Raw genomic sequence first — 23,711 nt, 5'->3', positions numbered from 1 at the left:
CTGTAACCATGGAAACGAGCAGTGCATAATGTGATGGAAAAATGAATCCAGCCAGCAAAGGAAGCAATACGGCCGATCAAAATACATTAGTAAGTGGCTTGTATTAACTTTCTATACATGATAAATGCCACTTACTGAAGTGAGACATCCCCTTTAACCGGTGAGCATAAGTCTTTTTATTATTATATTACATCTCCCTCCCCTTGGGCATGTTAGATGCCTTGGAACAATCAAGAAAATAATAAAGTAATAAAAAATGTAGCCATACGCACTACAGTATGTCTGTCCATATTGGAAGCACTGTATGTGCATGAATACATATCTTCGTTCTTTTATTTGCATAAGGCCCAGCTTTCAGTTACAGTGTCCTTATAAAAGATTATAAAAAATAAAAATAAAATACTAAATAAGCACAACTCAGGGTCAAATATCAATAGCATCGTATTTCACAAAAAGTTAACCATTTAGAAGACTCTCAACATAACCAGAGATTAAAACAAATCAACCAAATTATTTGCTGGAAGAAATCTACTGTACACTAATGATATATGTACATAAATGATAAAAAACGAACATAAAAACAATACAATTTATATGCATTATAGTATGAATTCATCTATTCTGTGCAGTCAGAACTGTCATTGGCAAGTTGAAGACAAATCAAAGCCATTAAGCTCTGGTCAACAGGGACACAAATATTACCTTTGATGTGCCGCTCTTTGAGTCATTTATATATATTTTAAACCTATCTCAGTAGTCACAGAGATAGAAGGTAAGACAATAAAAAGAATTTGATTTATTGTATCTACCAAGAAGAGTACTTTCTATTTCTGAAATTTTAAAAAGAAAAATATGTGCATGTTGAGTCATCAAAATATAATAAAAAAAAGAAGTAATAAAGACTAAAACTATAACGGCACAATTAAAATACAGTGCATGTTCAGTATTCAAGCTCCTGACACTGTCTTGAGGACAAAGAAATTAGAGGTCCATCTCCACACAAGAATGTCACTGCTGTACCCTCTGAAGATGTAGGAGTCTGCTAAAGGGACAGAGTTAAAGAGGTCCTGTCACTGCAAAATGCAATGCAATCTGCAGGCAGCATGTTATAAAGCAGGAGAAATCGAGCAGATTGATGTATAGTTTTGTGTGAAAAGATTCAATAAAACTTGTAATTTATACCTCCCCCGTGTACAACTATCAGTGATGACAGCTATCTATGTATACACACTTACACAGAGAATGCTATCAATCACTGATAACACCTCCCTGTGTACAACTCTCAGTGCCTAACAGCCATCTCTGTATACACATGTACACAGAGAATGTTACCAATCACTGATAAGACCTTCCCGTGTACAACTATCAGTGACTGACAGCTATCTATGGATACAGATTTACACAGAGAATGCTATCAATCACTGATAACACCTCCCCGTGTACAGTTATCAGTGCCTGACAGCCATCTCTGTATACACATGTACACAGAGAATGTTACCAATCACTGATAACACCTCCCGTGTACAACTATCAGTGACTGACAGCTATTTATGGATACAGACTTACACAGAGAATGCTATCAATCACTGATAACACCTCCCTGTGTACAACTCTCAGTGCCTAACAGCCATCTCTGTATACACATGTACACAGAGAATGTTACCAATCACTGATAAGACCTTCCCGTGTACAACTATCAGTGACTGACAGCTATCTATGGATACAGATTTACACAGAGAATGCTATCAATCACTGATAACACCTCCCCGTGTACAGTTATCAGTGCCTGACAGCCATCTCTGTATACACATGTACACAGAGAATGTTACCAATCACTGATAACACCTCCCGTGTACAACTATCAGTGACTGACAGCTATCTATGGATACAGACTTACACAGAGAATGCTATAAATCACTGATAACACCTCCCGTGTACAACTATCAGTGACTGACAGCTATCTATGGATACACATTTACACAGAGAATGCTATCAAGCACTGATAACACCTCCCCTGTGTACAACTATCAGTAACTGACAGCTATCTCTGTATACACACTTACACAGAGAATGCTATCAATCACTGATAACACCTCCCTGTGTACAGTTATCAGTGACTGACAGCTATATCTGTATACACACGTACACAGAGAATGCTATCAATCACTTATAATACCTCCCTCATGTACAACTAAAGTCAGAAAAAGTAGAAATATAGTTTTACTGAATATTTTCCCACAAAACGATATACCAATGTCCTCAACTTCTCTTGCTGTATAACATGCTGTCTGTGAAAAACTGTACTAACTGTGGTTTGGGAATTTTTTTTGTCCTTGTCAGATATCATTTTTTTCTTGAATTCATCTACAAGGACAAAAAAAACTGTCTTGATTAAAAATAGATTTTGATTATATAGATAGATTATATAGATAGGTGTGTCCATGCTAACAGACTACAAACACACTCTGTATGGTCTAGTCATGCAATCATATGTTTTTACACCTATCCTTTATCTCCTGCTAACAGTCTGTAGATTAGAAAACATATAAGACAGATGTGAGTATAACTGCAAGATTAAATTGCAAAGTGTTTATAGTATGTTTCCATGGAGACACATAGGTCTGAATAAAAACCATAAATGAACAACAATTTTTTTACACAAATATTTATTCTGAACATGATGTTAAAAAATTGAAGCAAAAAAATAGTATGTGACATGGTGATGAAATCGTGGGCTATTATTTCTCAAATTCTTCTAAATTCTTCAAATTATATAAAGCATTTTTAACCTTCTTGGTGTTGATCTCAAGTAATTATTTTACAATTACCAGCAGAAATTTATAAAATTAATTAGAAATATTACTATCAAGTCCAACATCAACAAGTCCTAATGTCCTGGATTCTTAAAGGTGTTTCCATTTATGTCCACTCATTAGATTCTTTATGACAATTATGGAGAATTTTACTGGGATATGCTGGTTATGACTTCTGAACAAACCTGTCATTGAAAGGGTTGTACAGATTAGAACAGATTTTTTTCAGTAACATCAACTGTCTTACCAGTGGGTTATGTCTGGTATTGTAGCTCTACCCCATTCAAGCAAGTGGCTCTGTGCTGAAATACCTGACACGGTCCATGGACAACACTGATGCCGTTTCTGGAAAAAGAATGTTTCTGCAGAACTTTTTTATAATCCTTCCATAATTTACATGAATAAGCTTTGCTGTAGAATTTAGTCTTCCAGAGGTGTCTCAGGCCAACATTAGCTGAAAATGCCTGAAAAAAGGTATTGCCAGCATTTTGTATTATTGCCCACAGATTGTATTAATCTAAGTTTACATAAAGCCAAGACCTAATCTTTTCTTGATTCTTGTATTTCACTTCCTTACTAGCATTTAATTACATAAACTGAATCGAAATCAATCATCATGAATATCGCAGCCAGGTTGATCTTCTATCTCATGCTTCTACTAACTCCGTCAAATGCAACTGCACCATCAGTTATTTCAGCTTTTCTTTCTGTCTACCAACCCAGTCACGCTCTTTTCAGACAGGGACCCACAACTTTTACCCTTCCAGATTACTCTTTCTTGCTCTTCATTCACTCAGTACTCCAAGACTTCTCCCATGCCGAACCTATCCTAGTACAGTAAGGGGCACACCTAACAACACTTCTTAGGGCTAGGGCTACTCAGTGACATGATATAAGATCACAATGTAATGCTACAGCATCGTACCTAATAATAGGGACTTTGTCACATTGTGACCCACAAATTGCAACAATCTCAACACGACACCACAATTTCAACCTGTTCATTACAGGGAGTGCCGAATTATTAGGCAAGTTGTATTTTTGAGGATTAATTTTATTATTGAACAACAACCATGTTCTCAATGAACCCAAAAAACTCATTAATATCAAAGCTGAATATTTTTGGAAGTAGTTTTTAGTTTGTTTTTAGTTTTAGCTATTTTAGGGGGATATCTGTGTGTGCAGGTGACTATTACTGTGCATAATTATTAGGCAACTTAACAAAAAACAAATATATACCCATTTCAATTATTTATTTTTACCAGTGAAACCAATATAACATCTCAACATTCACAAATATACATTTCTGACATTCAAAAACAAAACAAAAACAAATCAGTGACCAATATAGCCACCTTTCTTTGCAAGGACACTCAAAAGCCTGCCATCCATGGATTCTGTCAGTGTTTTGATCTGTTCACCATCAACATTGCGTGCAGCAGCAACCACAGCCTCCCAGACACTGTTCAGAGAGGTGTACTGTTTTCCCTCCTTGTAAATCTCACATTTGATGATGGACCACAGGTTCTCAATGGGGTTCAGATCAGGTGAACAAGGAGGCCATGTCATTAGATTTTCTTCTTTTATACCCTTTCTTGCCAGCCACGCTGTGGAGTACTTGGACGCGTGTGATGGAGCATTGTCCTGCATGAAAATCATGTTTTTCTTGAAGGATGCAGACTTCTTCCTGTACCACTGCTTGAAGAAGGTGTCTTCCAGAAACTGGCAGTAGGATTGGGAGTTGAGCTTGACTCCATCCTCAACCCGAAAAGGCCCCACAAGCTCATCTTTGATGATACCAGCCCAAACCAGTACTCCCCCTCCACCTTGCTGGCGTCTGAGTCGGACTGGAGCTCTCTGCCCTTTACCAATCCAGCCACGGGCCCATCCATCTGGCCCATCAAGACTCACTCTCATTTCATCAGTCCATAAAACCTTAGAAAAATCAGTCTTGAGATATTTCTTGGCCCAGTCTTGACGTTTCAGCTTGTGTGTCTTGTTCAGTGGTGGTCGTCTTTCAGCCTTTCTTACCTTGGCCATGTCTCTGAGTATTGCACACCTTGTGCTTTTGGGCACTCCAGTGATGTTGCAGCTCTGAAATATGGCCAAACTGGTGGCAAGTGGCCTCTTGGCAGCTGCACGCTTGACTTTTCTCAGTTCATGGGCAGTTATTTTGCGCCTTGGTTTTTCCACACGCTTCTTGCGACCCTGTTGACTATTTTGAATGAAACGCTTGATTGTTCGATGATCACGCTTCAGAAGCTTTGCAATTTTAAGAGTTCTGCATCCCTCTGCAAGATATCTCACTATTTTTGACTTTTCTGAGCCTGTCAAGTCCTTCTTTTGACCCATTTTGCCAAAGGAAAGGAAGTTGCCTAATAATTATGCACACCTAATATAGGGTGTTGATGTCATTAGACCACACCCCTTCTCATTACAGAGATGCACATCACCTAATATGCTTAATTGGTAGTAGGCTTTCGAGCCTATACAGCTTGGAGTAAGACAACATGCATAAAGAGGATGATGTGGTCAAAATACTCATTTGCCTAATAATTCTGCACGCAGTGTATTATTAGATGTGATTGGAAGCACTATATGTTCATTCTTAAAGGGGTTGGCAACTTTCTGGCTACTGTTGACAAATCTGTTTGTAAGATGATTATATGACATTTACTAATATTGTCTTTATTGAAATTCTGCAACATTTTCTACATTTCATAAGGTATGTCCCCTTGCTGTACAGAGTTCCTGTCCATAAAATGGCTGCTGAGGGAGGGTCATGTGACAGGCAAATAACTCAATCTCCTCCATTTTAATACATTGCACCTGCCATCTACACTTGTTCTCTGGGGAGTTTAGTCCACGTTCAGTTTGTTAGAATGGAGGAAGTTAAGTGATGGCAGCCGCCATCTTATGGACAGGACCTTTATGCAAACAGCAAATAAGATTTATCCAACAAGGGAATATGGTTTATGAAATATAGCAAATGGTGCAGAATAACAATAAAGACTATACTAGCAAGTGCTGTATAACATTGTACATACAAATTGGTCAACAGTCAACAGAAAGTGACCAACCCCTCTAATATCAGGCAGGTCCTAACACTATTATTATTATTATTATTATGAATAATTATTGTTAGCCATTAATAGTAGCAGCATATCATTACCTTGATCATTATAAAACTAACGTAACTAGTTTCACTATACATAATACACTATATACGTATAATACACACATATTGTACATTATATCCCTGTCATATGGACAGCTTTCTGATCTCCATTCTCTTTTCTCAGTTTGTTCACAGTTTGCCAAGGGAGTGTACGCCATATTTGGATTCTATGATCGGAAGACAGTCAACATGCTGACATCATTCTGCGGTGCTCTCCACGTTTGTTTTATCACCCCCAGCTTCCCCGTAGCCACATCAAATCAGTTTGTTCTACAGCTCAGACCGGAACTACAGGACGCTCTTATTAGTGTTATCGAATTTTACAAGTGGAAAAAGTTTGTGTACATCTATGATGCAGACCGAGGTAAGATGGATCCGGGTCAAAGTCTGGCATAAGATCATAGTCATTAGCGGAGGAAAGGATGAATCAGGTTTAGTATATATACCGTATATATATATATATATATATATATTATATAGTAATTACCATATAAGCATTGCAGAGCTTTCATAGGACACTATAAAGGATATATTCTTCCATAGACGTGATGTATTAAAACAGAATGTCTGTAATACCGCATTCAATGGAACCGTAATTTTTTTTTTACATATGATTATGATAGAAAGAACCTTTGCATTGATCTTTATGAAATCAAAGACATATGGAGGTACAATAGTGTCACCTAAGCTTGTATGAGTGGTGTTTCATTTGAGATCGATGTCATGTCACTTTCAGGTCTGTTTTTGCATTGTATGGTTGCACCAAATTTATGAAATGAATCACAATTTTCATGTATTTGGTGCAACTGAATTGTGTCGCATGACTTAGTCTTAGAAAATACCTCAGGGGGGCGTCCTATTATAGGAGGAGACTTTTCCGCATTTCTAGGGTCGCAGATAGTAAATGTGCCATAATTCAGGTCTAATCACACTTTTCTGCCTTAAACATAGACCATTTTGAAAAGTGGCATATCTCCAAAATGTAACAGAAATATTGCAAAAAGGTCACAATTGGAACGTTGTGCAACATTTTTACGCCAAATACCTGGCGTACGCTCGCTGTCTTGTTTGATAAATGTTCCCCATAATCTTTACTTTAGATATAGACATTTATGTAGGTATATCCTGTGTATAGCGCTGCAGAAGAATATGTCATTTTTATGAATATTACTAGAAGTGATCAATATTAAATTGCAAAGGTCTAAATTCAAGGTAGACTGTTCCCCTCAGGCCAGTTCTATTGGCAAAGTAGTATAAGTAATTGCTTCTTCACATTTTTTTACCCTATGGCAGAAAGTACATGGTGATTCATAACTTCATCTCTTATAACTCTTCTGTTTCCAGGACTATCTGTCCTCCAAAAAGTACTGGATACAGCAGCAGAGAAAAACTGGCAAGTGACAGCAGTGAACATACTCACTACCACCGAGGAAGGCTACCGCCTGCTCTTTCAGGATCTGGACAAAAGCAAAGATCGTCAGGTTGTAATAGATTGTGAGTCGGAACGACTGAATGCCATCCTCACCCAGGTAGTGTTAACATTATCCGCAAAGACATCTGACTACTTCTAAGTTACAACATGTTTGGAACTATGGCTACCAACTTTATTTAAATTGGCTGAATACATAAAGAAAATCTGTCTGGTGAGTTTTGCTTCTTATCTGATCAAGGACACCCACCAATTAAATACACCGGGTAGTAATAAAGTGAAAGGAGCCCTAACACATTATACAAAATTCGATACCCAAACAATAGAACTACGGCTCCAATTATAAGTACAAAAATTCTCTTTATTAAATAAACACAATCACATTGTCATAAAAACAGCAGTAAACAGGTATGTTGTAGTGAGGAAAGACCTGAGGAGGACCGGGGGATCGACACACATGGGCTCACATAAGTTAGTGAAGAGCGTCGCAACAAAGCCAGAAAAAGAAAAGAAAAAGTAACTCTGGATGGTTGAATCCAGCTTTGTTGCGACGCTCTTCACTAACTTATGTGAGCCCATGTGTGTCGATCCCCCGGTCCTCCTCAGGTCTTTCCTCACTACAACATACCTGTTTACTGCTGTTTTTATGACAATGTGATTGTGCTTATTTATTAAAGAGAATTTTTGTACTTATAATTGGAGCCGTAGTTCTATTGTTTGGATATTGAATCATCTGATCAAGGAAGTAAAGGTGAGCTCTGTGATATATAGGTTTTTATATGATTTGGAGCAAGATTTCTGAGTAAACCCTGATAGGACTCCTAGGAGAGACAGTGAGAGTCCTGATTACTCTGCCTACACACAGTGATTGACAGTTTCTTTGTACACACTGACACCGGAGAGCTGACAATCATATTGTGTGTTACAGTAACCAGGACTCTGTTTGTACTCATAAATCCTGCTCTAAATGCTATGTGACACAGAGCTCACATTCTCTCCCTCTATCATATCCTACTCCCAGATATGGCAGCAGAAATCACCGGACAGGTTTGCTTTAAATGGTCAATGTAATTTTAGCAAACTTTGCATAAATTAATAGTACAAGCAAGATATTTGATATTTTATCTTATTAGAGAAACATGTGACTTATTCTTCCTCTCCTTCGGCATCCTGAAATGGACAATTACCCTCAATTCATAGCTAAAATATGCCTTGAGAGACGACATGGACTATCATCTCATTGAGAGATCCAGTTAAATGTTGCCCATAGAAGTCTGTGGAGAAGGGAAGGAGAAAAGGAGGGGTGAGCTGCTGGAGGAAAACAGAAGCACAGGCATAGAAAAATGCTGTTGCTGGCTTTTAAAACATTTCTTTCTCACTTCAGTGCAGGAGTCACATCTACACTGTTCATTACTGCTGTATAACGTCCTCCGTGCTACTGCTTCTGAAGTTATTAGAGATGAGCGAATTTCTCAAAAATTCGATTCGGCCGGTTCGCCAAATATTCCAAAAAGATTCGATTTGATCGGAATGTATTTGAGGCAAATTAAAAAAACAGCTATTTCCTGGCTGCAGAGAGCCAGTATAGTGGTGTAGAACACTGTGCCTTGCAGTAACATGCATAGGGAGTCTTCTGTGGTAGTGAAACAATACCGTGAGTCAGTATGATATGCAGATGACAGATGTCGTTCTTAGAATCACTGCACACTTCACTTATTTGGGCATTTACGGGGCCAAAACTGACCAAATAACTCAAGTGTGAACTCATCCTTACAGGTCGATGTTAGTGCCAGGTATAGAGAACCGTGCAGAGGTCTGAGATCCTACTGTAGCATGAAAGAGCGCACTCCTTTTACACCATTGTCAGATGATTCCACATAGATGTCTACAGAACCTTTTCTATTAAACGCCTATACAATTAGAGCCCCCCTGACAGAGGGGAGAGGGTGTCAGCAGTAAGTTTGTGTTGACGTCACTGATTATTTTGCCCTTCCTCTGATCCGTCAGAACAATAATCTCCAAAAAACGGATCCTGTCTGTTGAGCATCCGCCTTCACTCTGTCAGCATTTGGTCAGTAATCCATCAGTATTGCTAAAGCCAAAAATAAGAACAGTAGTGGATCCAAAACAGAGCTGACACGTGAATGAAATATTTGCATGTCTTCTGTGTTTTTTATCTACTCCTGCTTTTGGCTACCAAATCATAAGCCAATTCTGATGGGACCATACAGGCCTTACAGCTGCTACACAGACAGGATCTGTTGTGCATCTCATTTTTCCTTCCTTCTGACAGATTAGAAGAAGGGTCAAATAAATGATGTCAACCAGGCCAAAAAGGCAAAATAGTGGCCCAGTCATGGAGTGGGGAAGCTGGGAGAACAGCTTGAGAAGTCCACAGAGTGGCCCAATGACATAGTGTTGAGTTAGCAGCAGCATAAAGAGGCCACAGAGTGGCCCAGTGACAGTGTTGAGTTAGCAGCAGCATGAGGAGACCACAGAGTGGCAAGGTGACATAGTGTGGAGGTGGCAGCAGCAGCATCAGGAGGCCACACAGTGGCCTAGTGACATAGTGTTGAGTTAGCAGCAGCATGAGGAGGCCACAGACTGGCAAGATGACATACTGTGGAAGTGGCAGCAACATCAGCATGAGGAGACCATAGAGTGGCCCATTTACATAATGTAGAGGTGGCAGCAGCATGAAGAAGCCACAGAGTGGCCCAGTGACATAGTGTTGAGTTAGTAGCAGTATGAGGAGGCCACAGATTGGCAAGGTGACATAGTGTGGAGGTGACAGCAGCATGAGGAGGCCACAGACTGGCAAGATGATATAATGTGGAGGTGGAAGCAGCATGAGGAGGCCACAGACTGGCAAGGTGACATAGTGTGGAAGTGGCAGCAGCAGCATGAGGAGACCATAAATTGTTCTATTTACATAGTGTGGAGGTAGCAGCAGCATGAGGAAGCCACAGAGTGGCCCAGTGACATAGTGTTGAGTTAGCAAGAGCACGAAGAGGGCACAGACTGGACTGGCAAGGTGACATAGTGTGGAGGTGGCAGCAGGAGCAGCAGCATGAGAAGGCCACAAAGGGGCCCAGTGACATAGTGTTGAGTTAGCAGCAGCACGAGTAGGTCACACACTGGCAAGATGACATAGTGTGGAGGTGGCAGCAGCATGAGGAGGCCACAGACTGGCAAGGTGACATAGTGTGGAGGTGGCAGCAGCAGCAGCAGCATGAGGAGGCCACAGAGTGGCACAATGACAGAATGTGGAGGTGGCAGCAGCAGCATGGGGAGGCCACAGACTGGCAAGGTGACATAGTGTAAAGGTGGCAGCAGCAGTAGCATGAGGAGGCCACAGACTGGCAAGGTGGCATATCGTGGAGGTGGCAGCAGCAGCAGCATGAGGAGGCTACAGAGTGGCTCATTTACATAGTGTTGAGGTGTCAGCAGCATGAGGAAGCCACAGAGTGGCCCAGTGACATAGCGTTGAGTTAGCAGCAGCATGAGGCGGCCACAGACTGGCAAGGTGACATAGTGTGGAGGTGGCAGCAGCAGCAGCATGAGGAGGCCACAGAGTGGCCCAGTGACATAGTTTGGAGTTAGCAGCAGTATGAGGAGACCACAGAGTGGCAAGGTGACATATTGTGGAGGTGGCAGCAGCAGCATGAGGAGGCCACAGAGTGGCCCAGTGACATAGTGTAATAAACCCCAAGAAAAGGCTTTAGAACATATAACTGCACCTCTGAACGGCAAATAAGCCCTTATTTTTTTCCACTTATACACGTCAAAAAAGGCTTTAGAACATATAACTGTATCGCTGAACGGCAAATAAGCCTTTATTTTTTTCCACTAATACACCCCAAAAAAAAAGCTTTAGAACATATAGCTGCACCGCTGAACGGCAAATAATACTTTTTTTCCCCACTAATACATGCCAAAAAAGGCTGTAATTTTCTATAACTTCACCACACAATGGCTAATAGGTCCTGTTTTCCACTAATACACCCCAAAAAATGCTTTAGAACATATAACTGCACTGCTGAATGGCAAATAAGCCCTTGTTTTTTCCACCAATACACCACAAAAAAGGCTTTAGAACATATACCTGCACCGCACAAGGGCTATTAAGACGTATAAATATTTCCTAGTAATACACCCTGTTAATGGCTGTATCACACAGCACTTGCATCCCAATAACAAGAACGGTTTGCTCTAATTACAGAGGTATCATCTATTGCAAACCTGAAAGCAGCAGTATAATGGAAATTTGGATCCCCAGTCAGTGCAGCAAGGTGTAATAGGATTGTTCCTATTACCCAGGCTGTACACTCCCCTATTGGACCCTGTTCTCCTTTTATAGTGTGGAATAATTCCTCCCTATCCTTTCCCTACACTTCTAATGATCTTTCCCTGAACTTCTATTCAGCAAAATAAAAGTTTTCAAGTCTTTCCTAACACTGTCCCTAGTGCCTGTCACATCTCTCCCTGCACTAAGAACACTGGAAAATGGGTGAATCCAAGATGGCTGAGGCTATTTATAGGGCTGTGACATCACAGGGCTGGCTGCTGATTGGCTGCATGCATGGCATTACGGGAGATCCCTCCCGTTCACAGAGTTCTTTGCTCCATCTCCTAACACATGCAGCAGCAATTTTAGGAAAAAATGTGATTCGTTTCCACGAGTCGTCAGGAAATTCGGATTCGGTGCGAAACAATTTTTTTCCTGAAATTCGGATCAAAATTCCACTTTGTTCACTTTGATTTGCTCATCTATAGAAGCTATGCACAGAATCTCCTCTTCTCTCTGTGCTGTGTATGGCAGATATAATAGTAGCTAGTCTCCACCTACTAGCTCAGGGAAAACCTGACAAATAGTGGTAAAGCCTGCAGAGGGTAAATTGCCTTATAATGGCCAGAAATAGTATTAGTACTCATGTACACACATGACAGCCTATTTTGAAAATTCATCATTTGTTTCTTATGAAACTGTAGTAAAATTACAATCTGAAACCCACTAGAGATGGGAACTGTTATGAATAGGGAATAATTGTGTTACCATCACTGAAGCTGATATTGGACTATGCAAAGTTCAGTTCTGTAATGCTAACAAGCACAGTTCTGTACCTGTTATGATCCTGACTCAGCAGCCAAGAGACAGTTAAGGTATATTCACAAGTGGCAGATTTGTTGCAGAAATTACTCATCTGATGTGGTTTGCAGAAACCCATGCATGTGTTGCAAACCCTACTCAACTGTATGGAGCAGATTTCCAGTTGCAGAAAATTAGGCATCAAATCTTTGCGCAACGTTTAAGGTATGTTCCCATATGATGGATATGCCGCGTATTTGCTGTAGTAGATTTTCTTGCAGCAGGCCTAAAGCGTTGTACATTTTAAGTAATCTCATCCACGCGTTGTATAAAAAATCCACAGAGCAAATAGACCTGTGGTGCAGATTTGAAGTCTGCAGAATTTCAATTTATGCTGCAGATCTTCAACACGCATGTCACCCTTTGCAATGGAGTGGGTGAAATCCACAGCCTTTTCTGTGGCAGTAACAGCATCTAAACCATGCAGTTTGTGCTGTGGTTTTGGTCGCGTTTTGTGCCACACATCCATTGCAAAATCTGTGGATGTACCCTTATAGGGGTTGTCCAGCTTAAAAGAAGTTTCGGCAGCCTCCCACCTCCCCGTCGGACCTGTTGAGGGAAGCATGCGTACCTGCTGCCCACCTCTCAGTTCCGACTCTTTCGGTTGGACGTCCTCCAGTTTTCTCATTGGCAACTTCCGCAGTGAACGGAGGTTATAAGTTTCACTGGGGCACATTGTGTTCGGGAGAACCAACAACCCCTTTAATGTACCGTTTTGCATACTTTTCCCCAGGGGCACTGCCAATATGACTCCTTACATCAACTGGGTCTCCATGAGAAGAAACCGTATCTTCTAAGAGTTCATATGAGTTATGTTATTTCCATCCATTGTATATGGCACCTGTTTGTTTCTGTCTCTTTTAAAGGATATGCCATCAATGTCCCCTTTCTGGGACCTGCTCCTTTCTCCAGAAGTAAAGGACAGCACTCTGCGCATGCGTGGTGTGCATTCCATTCACTGCTATAGGAGCCCCATGGTGTTGAATGGAGAACACACCCTGCATGCATGGCTGTCTATCTATTCACAGCTATGGGTCTGAAAGAAATAGCCGAGTGCTCGGCTATTTTCGGAACTCCGGTAGCACGGAATGGGACTTGGCCGAGCTTGCTCATGCACTCTCCTTGACTTCAGGAGGTCCATTCTTGAATAGGAGCGTGTCACAGAAGTTGGACCCGCACCTATCTGACATTGATGGCAGATCTTAGCGATACGCCATCAATGTCTGAAATGGGAATACCCCTTTAAGCCATTCCCCGGTTCATTATGTTCTCATGTCATTATTTTTTCTGACCACACATTCAGTTATGCAAGGCTTTAGAACGCCTACACCATTTTCCACAATGTGTTCAGTGAAGCTGTGATAGTAATTAACCAGATTTCTCTTCCTTGCAGATCATCAAGCTAGAAAAAAACATTGTCGGATATCATTATATTCTTGCAAACCTGGTAAGTGAAGTATAGGATTTTAGAGAAATTTGCAGAGGCGGGTTACACTGTTGGAGTTTGTTCTGTGCTGGGCCATTGTGCAAATGGAAGCATTGTTGATAAGCATGTGGTGAACGCATTACTTCGCATGTGTTGCCAAAGGAACTAACGAACAATGCTGTGGCACAGCGTTCTATGCATGCTAGCAGCTGCTACGTAATTGTAGTCTTTGTTAAGAAAACAAAATAACAAATATTTCCAATTTGTACAGAACTTACAGTCTACAATAGATGTCTTCGATTCATTTACTTGAAATGCAGCAAGTAAATTGCTCGTAACGACAGATAATCTTCAGTATTTCAGAAAAAGTTATAAAAGATAATGAGGTTAGGGCTAAAAAAAACAATGAACATCAGGAGATGAATAATGTACTTTATATGTTCCTTTATAACTATCTTCACTGTGAGAAATTATTTGCTCACTTTTTATTGTAAATTTCTGCTTGAGTCAACACAAAACGCAGTTTTTGAATCATTACTGCCTTAGACAACCCCTATCCATTTGTCCTATTAGGGCTTAGGGACCTTTTATCTATCAGGCAGAATAGAGAACCTCTACAAAATGTGAACTCACAATATGACTTGTCTGTGCAGTATACAGTTTGGCCATTGGCCCATTTAAATGGATTGTTTGCATTTCCACTATGGCCACCAAGTTGATAACATCCAATTTAGGGTTCCAAAAGCATGAAACTCTCCCACGATCAACTTATCTTTTTAGGACCTTTTCAATAAGAAAAGTTTGGACAGACCAAACAACCCCTAATATCATATCATCCAAGTATAACAGTCATGCCCCATTAAATATAGTTTATATTGGTCTTTCACATATTGGGTGGGACCATATTTTGACCCATTAATAGTCCCCATCCCCAGTCTATGAGGTCCACCATAAGGCAAACCAATCTAAAGCTAACATTTCAGAGGATCACTTGCTAGAATTTTCATAGTTTTTGCTATTCATCCCTACGGACCGTGTGAACATTATGTGAAAAACTTGTATTTGTCTTGCATAAGAGGGTGATGGTAAACATTGTAAAAGTGAGCCCTATTCTATTCCTCTGGTTGGTTCAAATCTGCTTTATCAAACACTAACCATAAAGTAAAAGGCCACCGTAATGTTCTACCAAAAACCTGTGTGCCAATGAAAGAAAAAAAATGTTAAAAAGGCATAACAAGGCCAACAAATAGAGAAGACTTTGAGTCTTTTCAGTAATGGCAAAATAACCTCAAGGGCAAAGCAACTCTGATGACACATTCATATGCTATGAACTGATGTTCTTATACACAAATTGTCATTTTTTAGGGATTCATGGACATTGAATTACAGAAATTTAAAGAAGCGGGAGCCAACGTAACAGGTTTTCAACTGGTCAACTACACGGATGCCAGGGTGTCTCAGATCTTACAGCAGTGGAAAAACTATGATGGCCGAGAACAACCTCGTGTGGACTGGAAGAAACCAAAGGCAAGTTTTTGAGTCTCAATTTCTGAAGTTACAGTATACAATTAGGATACTGGAAACCATAGCAAAGTCAGAAGGATACCCACTCCTCCTAGTGGTAGTTTATGTCTCCATACCATCCATCTTCTGAAAAGATAAAGGCTTGGGGCTTGTTTATTTGAGAAGGATGGAGTTTTAGCTATTTTGCTATCATTGTGGTACTTGTGGGAGGGTAAATGTGCAGGTTACCATGAAAGAGGGATAGGATTAACCTAATAGTTAAACAATCTTTATGTTGATGGTCATCTTTAGGTGACTTTCTAAGAGCCTTCCCGCCACAGTTTTAATTGAAGATCAATGCATTATCATTGCTTTTCAGTTCTTGGCTCCTAGTGACTTTAATCATATGGGACCATTATCTTAATAGCTCAGGAACAGTGACTTAATAAATGATAATATGATAATCTATCTTCAAAATCGTAGCAGACGTAATGCCTTGTGTATCTAGTAGGCTAATTTTCCAGAACATCTCAGCCAAATCTCTGGTAAATTGTGTGTTACTCCATCCAGCTTGCATACAAGCTCAGAAGAACAGCAGCTGTTACATGGAAACAAAGAATATTGAATGCTGATAGAAACAAATGGTTGGTCTGGCAACAGTGCTTATTAAAAGGGTCGCTAAACCAAGAATACAGCATGAACGAATAACTTTATAGATTTATAAATACGAAGTGGTCTTAGAGTGGTTGCTGTGTCTACCCCAAGTCTCTAGAGGCAGCCATAAGAATCTATAATGACTGAGATATCTAGTATAGTAGCACCTGTACAGCTTAAGCCAGTTTACCCCCACTTTTATCTTTTGAAATTAGCAGCTCATGCTACTCATAAAACCCTCTATAAGAGTATTGTAAGAAAATGATACTGTTCTTCCATACAATAGACATTTGAGGTAGCAGCCCTCCTATAACTACTGAATCTGAGACTGTCTGCCTTATACTGTGGTTGTAGTGTATTGACACAGGTTACAAGGCATAGGATTAGTGTTGGGTGAGCATGTTCGGCCGAACACTCATTTTACTCAAGCATTGTGATGCTCGGTACATCGCGGTGTTCAGCCGAATACCGCGTGTGTTCGAGCGCGATGCTCGAGTCTCCTCCCCGCACGTTTGTTGGCAGCCAATAAACGTGCAGGTAAGTACTGCCATTCATTGTAATGCCATAGCCATGTTGGTTACTGGCATTACAATGATTGGTTGGCCGGAACACGTCATCGGGTGCTATATAGCACCCGATGACACCGTTCGGCTCAGTCTTAGTCAGGGAGAGCTGGAGAGAAGAAGGAAGAGATAGTGTAGGGAGTGAAATAGGAATATTTTAGCTTTTATACTTGTTATAGACCCAAAAGTCCTTTTAAGGACTATTGTTGTGTGTGGCAGGAATATATATTTTTAGCGCAACCTGCATTAAATTGCTAAAACTTGTTAGAGACCCAAAAGTCCTTTTAAGGACTATTGTGTGTGGCAGCAATATATATTTTTAGTGCAACCTGCACTAAATTGCTAAAATTTGTTAGAGACCCAAAAGTCCTTTGTATCTGGCAGCAATATATATTTTTAGCGCAACCTGTGCTAAATAGCTTGCAATTGTTTGGCCGCTGCATCTCCTGTATAACGTTTGCGTACCCCAAATATTAGTCACATTCAGTTAAATTTTTTTGCTGCTCGTGGCAGTGACATTACCTGTGCTACATCTCCTATGTAACGTGTGCGCAGCCTAAAAAATCTGTGACATCCACTGTACTTTTTCTGTAGACGGTGCCCGCTGTGGACAGTTACATTACCTGCGCTACATCTCTTGTATAACGTTTGCGTGTCCGAATTATCATTGACATTCAGACTAATTTTTTTGCTGCTGGTGGCAACGACATTACCTGCGCTACATCTCCTGTATAACTTTTGCCCATCCTAAATATCAGTGACATTCATTTAGTGTCATTTTTTTTTTAACGCTGGTGACAGCGACATTACTTGCGCTATAACTCCTGTTTAACGTGTGCGCATCCTAAATATCAGTGACATTCATTCAGTGTAATTTTTTATTAGGCGGTAGTGACAGCGACATTACTTGCGCTATACCTCCTGTTTAACGTGTGCGGATCCTAAAAATATCTGTGACATTCTGTGTACTTTATTTGCACATACACTTACAAAATCTGCGCTACTGTACGTGTGAGTTACTTGCAAACATATATACCATTTAATATGCGCAAGGTGAGCAGTAAGGGACGAGGAAGTGGCCGTGCTGTTGATGGTGCATGCAGAGGCCGTGGCCCTGGGCGCAATGAAACTGTGCCTGCTGTTAGAGCATAAGAAACACACTTATCCATGATACCTAGCTTCATGTCCCAGTTTTCAGGGCGGCGCATGACACCACTCCCAAAGTCAGACCAGTGTGACCAGGTGGTCGGTTGGATTGCAGCAGATAACGCTTCCAGTGCGTTAAGCACCACCCTGTCTTCCACAAAGTCCAGTCTCAGTAGCCAAGAGTCTGGTGAACAGAATCCTCACCCTGATACTCCTTCCACCCACCATGGAGAGTTTTGGCAAACAAGTGATCCCACACTCGGATATTCCGACGAGCTGTTTTCTTCGCCACTCCGTAATTTGGGCATCTCGCCAAACCCGCTTGACGAGGGACATGAGGAGATCTTGTGCACTGATTCCCAAACTCTGGAGCATCCAGAGTCAGAAGAAGATGACGGTGGGAAATGGCAATTAGTATTTCACGAGGTGGTTGATGATGATGAGACACAGTTGCCAATAAGTCAACCGCAATTAGTGTCTCAAGAGGTTCATGATGAGGATGAGACACAGTTGACAATAACTGAGGTTGTTGTTGTTAGGTCAACAAGCCAGGAGGATGACTAGAGTGAGGAAGTGGAAGAGGAGGTGCTGGACGATGAAGTCACTGATCCAACCTGGGAAGGTGGCAAGCCGAGCGAGGACAGCAGTACAGAGGGGAAGGGATCCACAGGACTGCAACAGGCTGGAAGAGGCAGTGGGGTGGCAAAAGGGAGAAGGCGGGCCACACCAAACAAGCCCGCAACTGTTCCCTGGAGCACCCCCTTGCGGCAATCTCCCTTGCGCAGTCTGGCGCTTTTTTGAGGAAAGTCCGGATGATAAAAGAATTGTCATTTGCAACCTGTGCAGTAGCAAAAGGAGCAGGGGCATGAACACTAGCAACCTCACTACCAGCATGATCCTCCAAATGGCATTAAAGCACCTTAATAGGTGGGGGCGAATGCCTGGGTCCACAGCCAGTGTCTGCGGGTCACACCACTGCCTCCTCTTCCCCTGTGTTGTGTGCTGGCCAATCCCCTGTCCAAGATGCAGGCCCGGATGCCTCCCGCCAAGCACCTGGACCTTCGCAAGCACCATAAGTTAGCACATCCACTTCTGTGTCTCAGGGCAGCGTACAGATGTCTATACCCCAGGCCTTTGAACAAAAGCGCAAATACCCAGCCACCCACCCACAGACCATAGCACTAAATGCGCACCTTTCCAAATTGCTGGCCCTGGAAATGTTGCCATTTAGGCTTGTGGACACTGAGGCTTTCCGCAGCCTGATGGCGGCGGCTGTCCCGCTGTACTCTGTCCCCAGCCGCCAATATTTTTCACCGTGTGCAGTGCCAGCCTTACACCAGCATGTGTCCCGTAAAATCAACCGTGCCCTGACCAACGCAGTTATTGGGAAGGTCCACTTAACGACTAGACAAGTGCTTTTGGCGTGGAGGCTGGGAGCGAGTCGTACCCTGGGATGGCACAGGTGCTACTGATGGCAAGGATTGCGTAAGTCATCGACAGGTCTGGCAATGCTGCAGGAGCGCTTGCAATTGACAGCTCACCGACTGTTGTGCGACATGAGCACGCGCTGGAACTCCACATTCCACATGTTGGCCAGGCTTTGTGAGCAGCAGAGGGCAGTAGTGGAATACAAGCTGCAATATGGTCGTCGCCTTTCCAGTCAGTTTCGCTCTTCACAAGCGACTAGTGGGCATTGATGTCTGACCTCTGTGAGGTTTTTCACAACTTTGAGGAATCAACTCAGATGGTGAGCGGCGATATTGCTATTATCAGCGTAACCATTCCACTTCTGTGTCTACTCAAACGCTTGCTGCTCACAATGAAGGCAGACGCTTTGCATGTGGAAGAGGTGGAAATGGGGGAAGAAAGTACACAGGGTGATAGCCAGACCACCCTCAGTTCGTCTTCTCAGCGCAAATTGGAAGAGGAGCAGGAGATGGTTGCCTCGGCTACAGAGGGCAGTACCCATGGAAGTTTTATTCCATCTGTTCAGCGTGGATGGGTAGAAGAGTAGGAAGAGGATGAGGAAATTGAGAGTCATCCTCCTGATGAGGACAGCAAAGTCTTGTCTGTTGGGACTCTGGCACACATGGCTGACGTTATGTTAGGCTTCCTTTCCCGTGACTCTCGCATTGTAAGCATTTTGGCCAACACCGATTACTGGTTGTTCACTCTTCTCGACCCCCGCTACAAAGAGAACTTCTCATCTCTCATTCCTGTGGTGGAGAGGTCGAGCAAAATGGTCCAATTCCAGAAGGTCCTTGTGAAAAAATAGTTCCAAAAATTTCCAGCTGACAACACTGGCTGCAGAGTACGTAGTTCCTTGGCCAACCGAGAAGGGGAGACGAGGGGAACACACAGCAGTTCCAACAGAGGCAGGGCAACACTCTCCAAGGCCTGGGACAGTTTTATGACACCCCACCAGCACCCTCAACCTGATGCGTGGCCTAGTATTACAAGGAGGGAAAAATTTTGGAAGATGGTGTAGGAGTACGTAGCAGACCGTGTCAGCATCCTCAGTGATCCCTGTGTGTCTTACAACTATTGGGTGTCCAAGCTGGAGCTCTACGCCTTGGAGGTGCTGGCCTGCATCGCCACAATTTTTTTGTCAGATCGTGTATTTAGTGCTGCTGGGGGCATAATAACGGCCTGTCAACTGAAAATGCTGACCGGTTGACTTTTATAAAAATGAACAAGGCCTGGATTGCCCCTGACTTCTCTACTCCACCAGAGGAAAGCGGCTGAACATAAAGGCACTCTAAATGTGGCTTTTATAGTGTATTAAATACACATTATTCCAATGGTGAAGTATTGGAAAAAGCAGCTCTCACCTGTTTCCTGCTGTGCAGAGCACGGACAGCAGCCCCTGGGTTTGGCTGTTCAAACAATAGTCCAGAAACACATTTGGAAGTCCAGCTCTAATCAAAAGCAGGGGAACTTTATTTCAGCAGTTGTCATGATGAAGGATCCAGAATAGAGGTGGTCTGAAATGCGTAACAATACTTCATTTCCTGTAACAGAAAGTTTTTAATCCGCTGAAATAAAGTTCCCCTGCTTTTGATTAGAGCTGGACTTCCAAGTGTGTTTCTGGACTGGATTCCCATGCACCCATTCCACTACTAAAAACGGTGTATGGTTCATTCTCCCTTTTCTCATCCTCCTCCTCCATCATATCAACATGCTTATTAGAGGGTCAGCTCAGCAGCGGGCCCTCACCCATAATGTTTTAGAGGGTCACAAGCAGGCCCTCACCCATAATGTTTTTGAGGGTCACCAGCAGGCCCTCAACCATAATGTTTTAGAAGGTCAGCTCAGCAGCAGACCCTTACCGTTAAATTTTTAGATGGTCAGCTCGGCAGCAGGCCCCCGCCCACAACATTTTTTAGATGGTCAGCATGGCAGCGGGCCCTCGCCCATAAAAATTTTTAGATGGTCAGTACATTATGCATTAGGTAGTCCAAAATAACCATAAACTATTTCTGAACTTACTGTTTAAACTGGTCATGGTGGGTTAAGCTCCATTACAAGTTTTGCTATATTGTTTCATGCTTACTTGCCCTGGTATACAGCATAGATGCCAAAAGGGTGCAATTTTTGATTGTACTTTTCACTACAGCACTATACAAAAGAAAAAATAATTAATACCATTCAGTCTTTGAGTTGTGTATTTAGACTTAGAGCTCATGCACATGCATTTAGGGGTTGTCCAACTTCTAAGTGAGTTTTTAAATAACCCCCACCCAATAGGACCTGTCAAGGGAAGCATATTTACAAGTGTTGAGCAAACTTCTGTTTTCAAGTTCGGTGTACAAGGTTCGGTTTCGGGTTACCTAAGAATTCCATTATGGATTCCGCTACCACGGACTATAAGTTTTATGGTCCGTGGTAGCGGAATCCATAACAGAATTCTTAGATAACCTGAACCCGAACCTTGTATGCTGAACTTGAAAACAGAAGTTCACTCAACACTAATATTTACCAGCACCCGATGTTCAGTTCTGGCTCCAAGGGTCCACCACTGACTTCACTGTGCTTCCGTCCTCACGTGTAAACGTCCGGCACAGACAGAAGTACAGTATCTATGATTATATGTCGCTTGAGGGACCCATCCCCGATGTGGCCAGTCACTGGATGCAGCGAGGCACGTGACCCGCTTCCATGACAAAGGTTTCAAAGGTTTACATGCAGGGACTGAAGCACATTAAAGACAGAAATGGACCCAAAGAGCTGGAACCAGGCTACAGGGAGCAGGTAAGTAGGCTTCCCTTTATAGGTGCCTCTTGGTGGGGGGATTACATAAAAGCCACTTAAGTTGGACAACCCCATTTAAGACTGTTTTGTACAGAGCCATAATAAGGCTCATCTAAAGATCCATAGGGTACCTCTCTACAGCTCTGGTTTTATATGGAAGAATAAAAATAATGTATTTCTGTTGGAGGCCAGAATCCACCAAAAAATAAATCATAGCATGCTCCATCAGATTCCATATGTGCTGTGATATTCCACCTTAAAAACATCTGGGGAGATTTATCAAAACTAGTGTAAAGGAAAACTGATCTAGTTTTCCCTAGCAACCAGTCAGATTCCATCTTTCATTTTTCAAAGCAGTTCTGAAAAATGAAAGGAGGAATCTGATTGGTTGCTATTGGGAACCAAGCCAGTTTCCATTTGCACAAGTTTAGAAAAATCCCCCCCCTTACTTTCATAAGAGAATATGTCCATACAGAGGCTCTCCCTACTAAGGAGCCATATACCCCTTGTGCACTGATGTACCGGCTCCATTCACAGGGATCGGTTATGTGCATTACCCTTAAAATGGTTCTCTGCCCTTATTTATTTTTAGGAAATCTGATAAATAATATTGACATGGATAATGGCATGGCTTGACTAAAGGTAAACTGCTGCCAGCACAGTCCCCATCCAGCAAACGGCCGAGTTTTTTGAGACAGATCTATTGCCATGGATACACTACCTAACTACTGCAGCTTTTCCTTTGAGGTTGTCAAGCAGGGAAGCCCTAGCAACCACAGGTTTTTGGATCAAGAATTAACCGGTTTTATGCTAGAACAAGGGAAAAGAGAAATGCTTGGCCATATTCAGCCGATTCCCCTCTCTTTTTTTGCCATAGTAAGTCAGATTTTTACAAGTTTTTACAAGTTCTGGGAAGCAATATGGATGACCATTTATTTAGACACTGCTGAGATAGAGGGAAATGAGCATATATTACCGTGCATTACATCTACAGCTTGTGTCGCCCTATTTAAATTTGACATGACAACACATATTGTATAGATTATTATCATCCTTGACAACATGTGAGAGAGACATTTTTCACCCAGTATTCTTTATTTAGCAGTGTTACCACTTATAAATCCTAACACCCCCATACTGGGTCTGATGATTCATTGGATATACCTGTCAGGATCATTATGGCTTATCTAAGCAGTTCTCCTAGCATTATGAAACTGAAAGTCATTTACATACAGTATAATTAGTACAGTAGTGAATACTGTGAACAGCTTCATGTAATACTATCATGTATAACCAATAAAAGTAAAGAACTTCTAGTAATTTGTAAGGTCCACTGACCATTCATTTCTCATGGACACAGTTGAAAGCAGGCCATGTTTCCTAAAAAAAATATTTTACTTTTTCAACCATAGATGTCTCCCATTTGGCAACCATGGGTTTTTATGTTGGTAGATCCCCAGAGTACTTTGACCTAATTAATAGAGTAGTAGGCATAGCATCTACTATGGGGTTGAGCAACTAAGGGGGCCTATTCCCAAAGCGGTTCAGATAGTGAGGTTTTCCCAAATATAGGGCAGCAACAACAGGAATAGTATACAG

The 23,711-nt window shown here is 41.8% G+C and overlaps 1 protein-coding gene across 5 annotated transcripts in view; it reads left to right on the top strand.

The window, feature by feature from the left end:
- The window catches only part of GRIA1 (glutamate ionotropic receptor AMPA type subunit 1), a 277,144-nt gene that overhangs the window by 128,295 nt on the left and 125,138 nt on the right, over positions 1-23,711 (top strand). For 3 of the 5 annotated variants that reach the window (XM_040440217.1, XM_040440204.1, XM_040440211.1), the window contains exons 3-6: positions 6,116-6,355; positions 7,336-7,520; positions 13,963-14,016; positions 15,361-15,522. In XM_040440217.1, coding sequence (XP_040296151.1) covers positions 6,116-6,355; positions 7,336-7,520; positions 13,963-14,016; positions 15,361-15,522 — 641 coding nt within the window. Of the gene's footprint in view, positions 1-6,115; positions 6,356-7,335; positions 7,521-13,962; positions 14,017-15,360; positions 15,527-23,711 lie in introns of those variants that run through there. The other 2 variants (XM_040440232.1, XM_040440225.1) reach the window with 2 other exon arrangements.

The sequence above is a fragment of the Bufo bufo genome, chromosome 1, assembly GCF_905171765.1.
Source record: "Bufo bufo chromosome 1, aBufBuf1.1, whole genome shotgun sequence".
In the NCBI taxonomy this organism is placed as follows: domain Eukaryota; kingdom Metazoa; phylum Chordata; class Amphibia; order Anura; family Bufonidae; genus Bufo; species Bufo bufo.
This window is presented reverse-complemented; position numbering and strand designations above follow the sequence as displayed.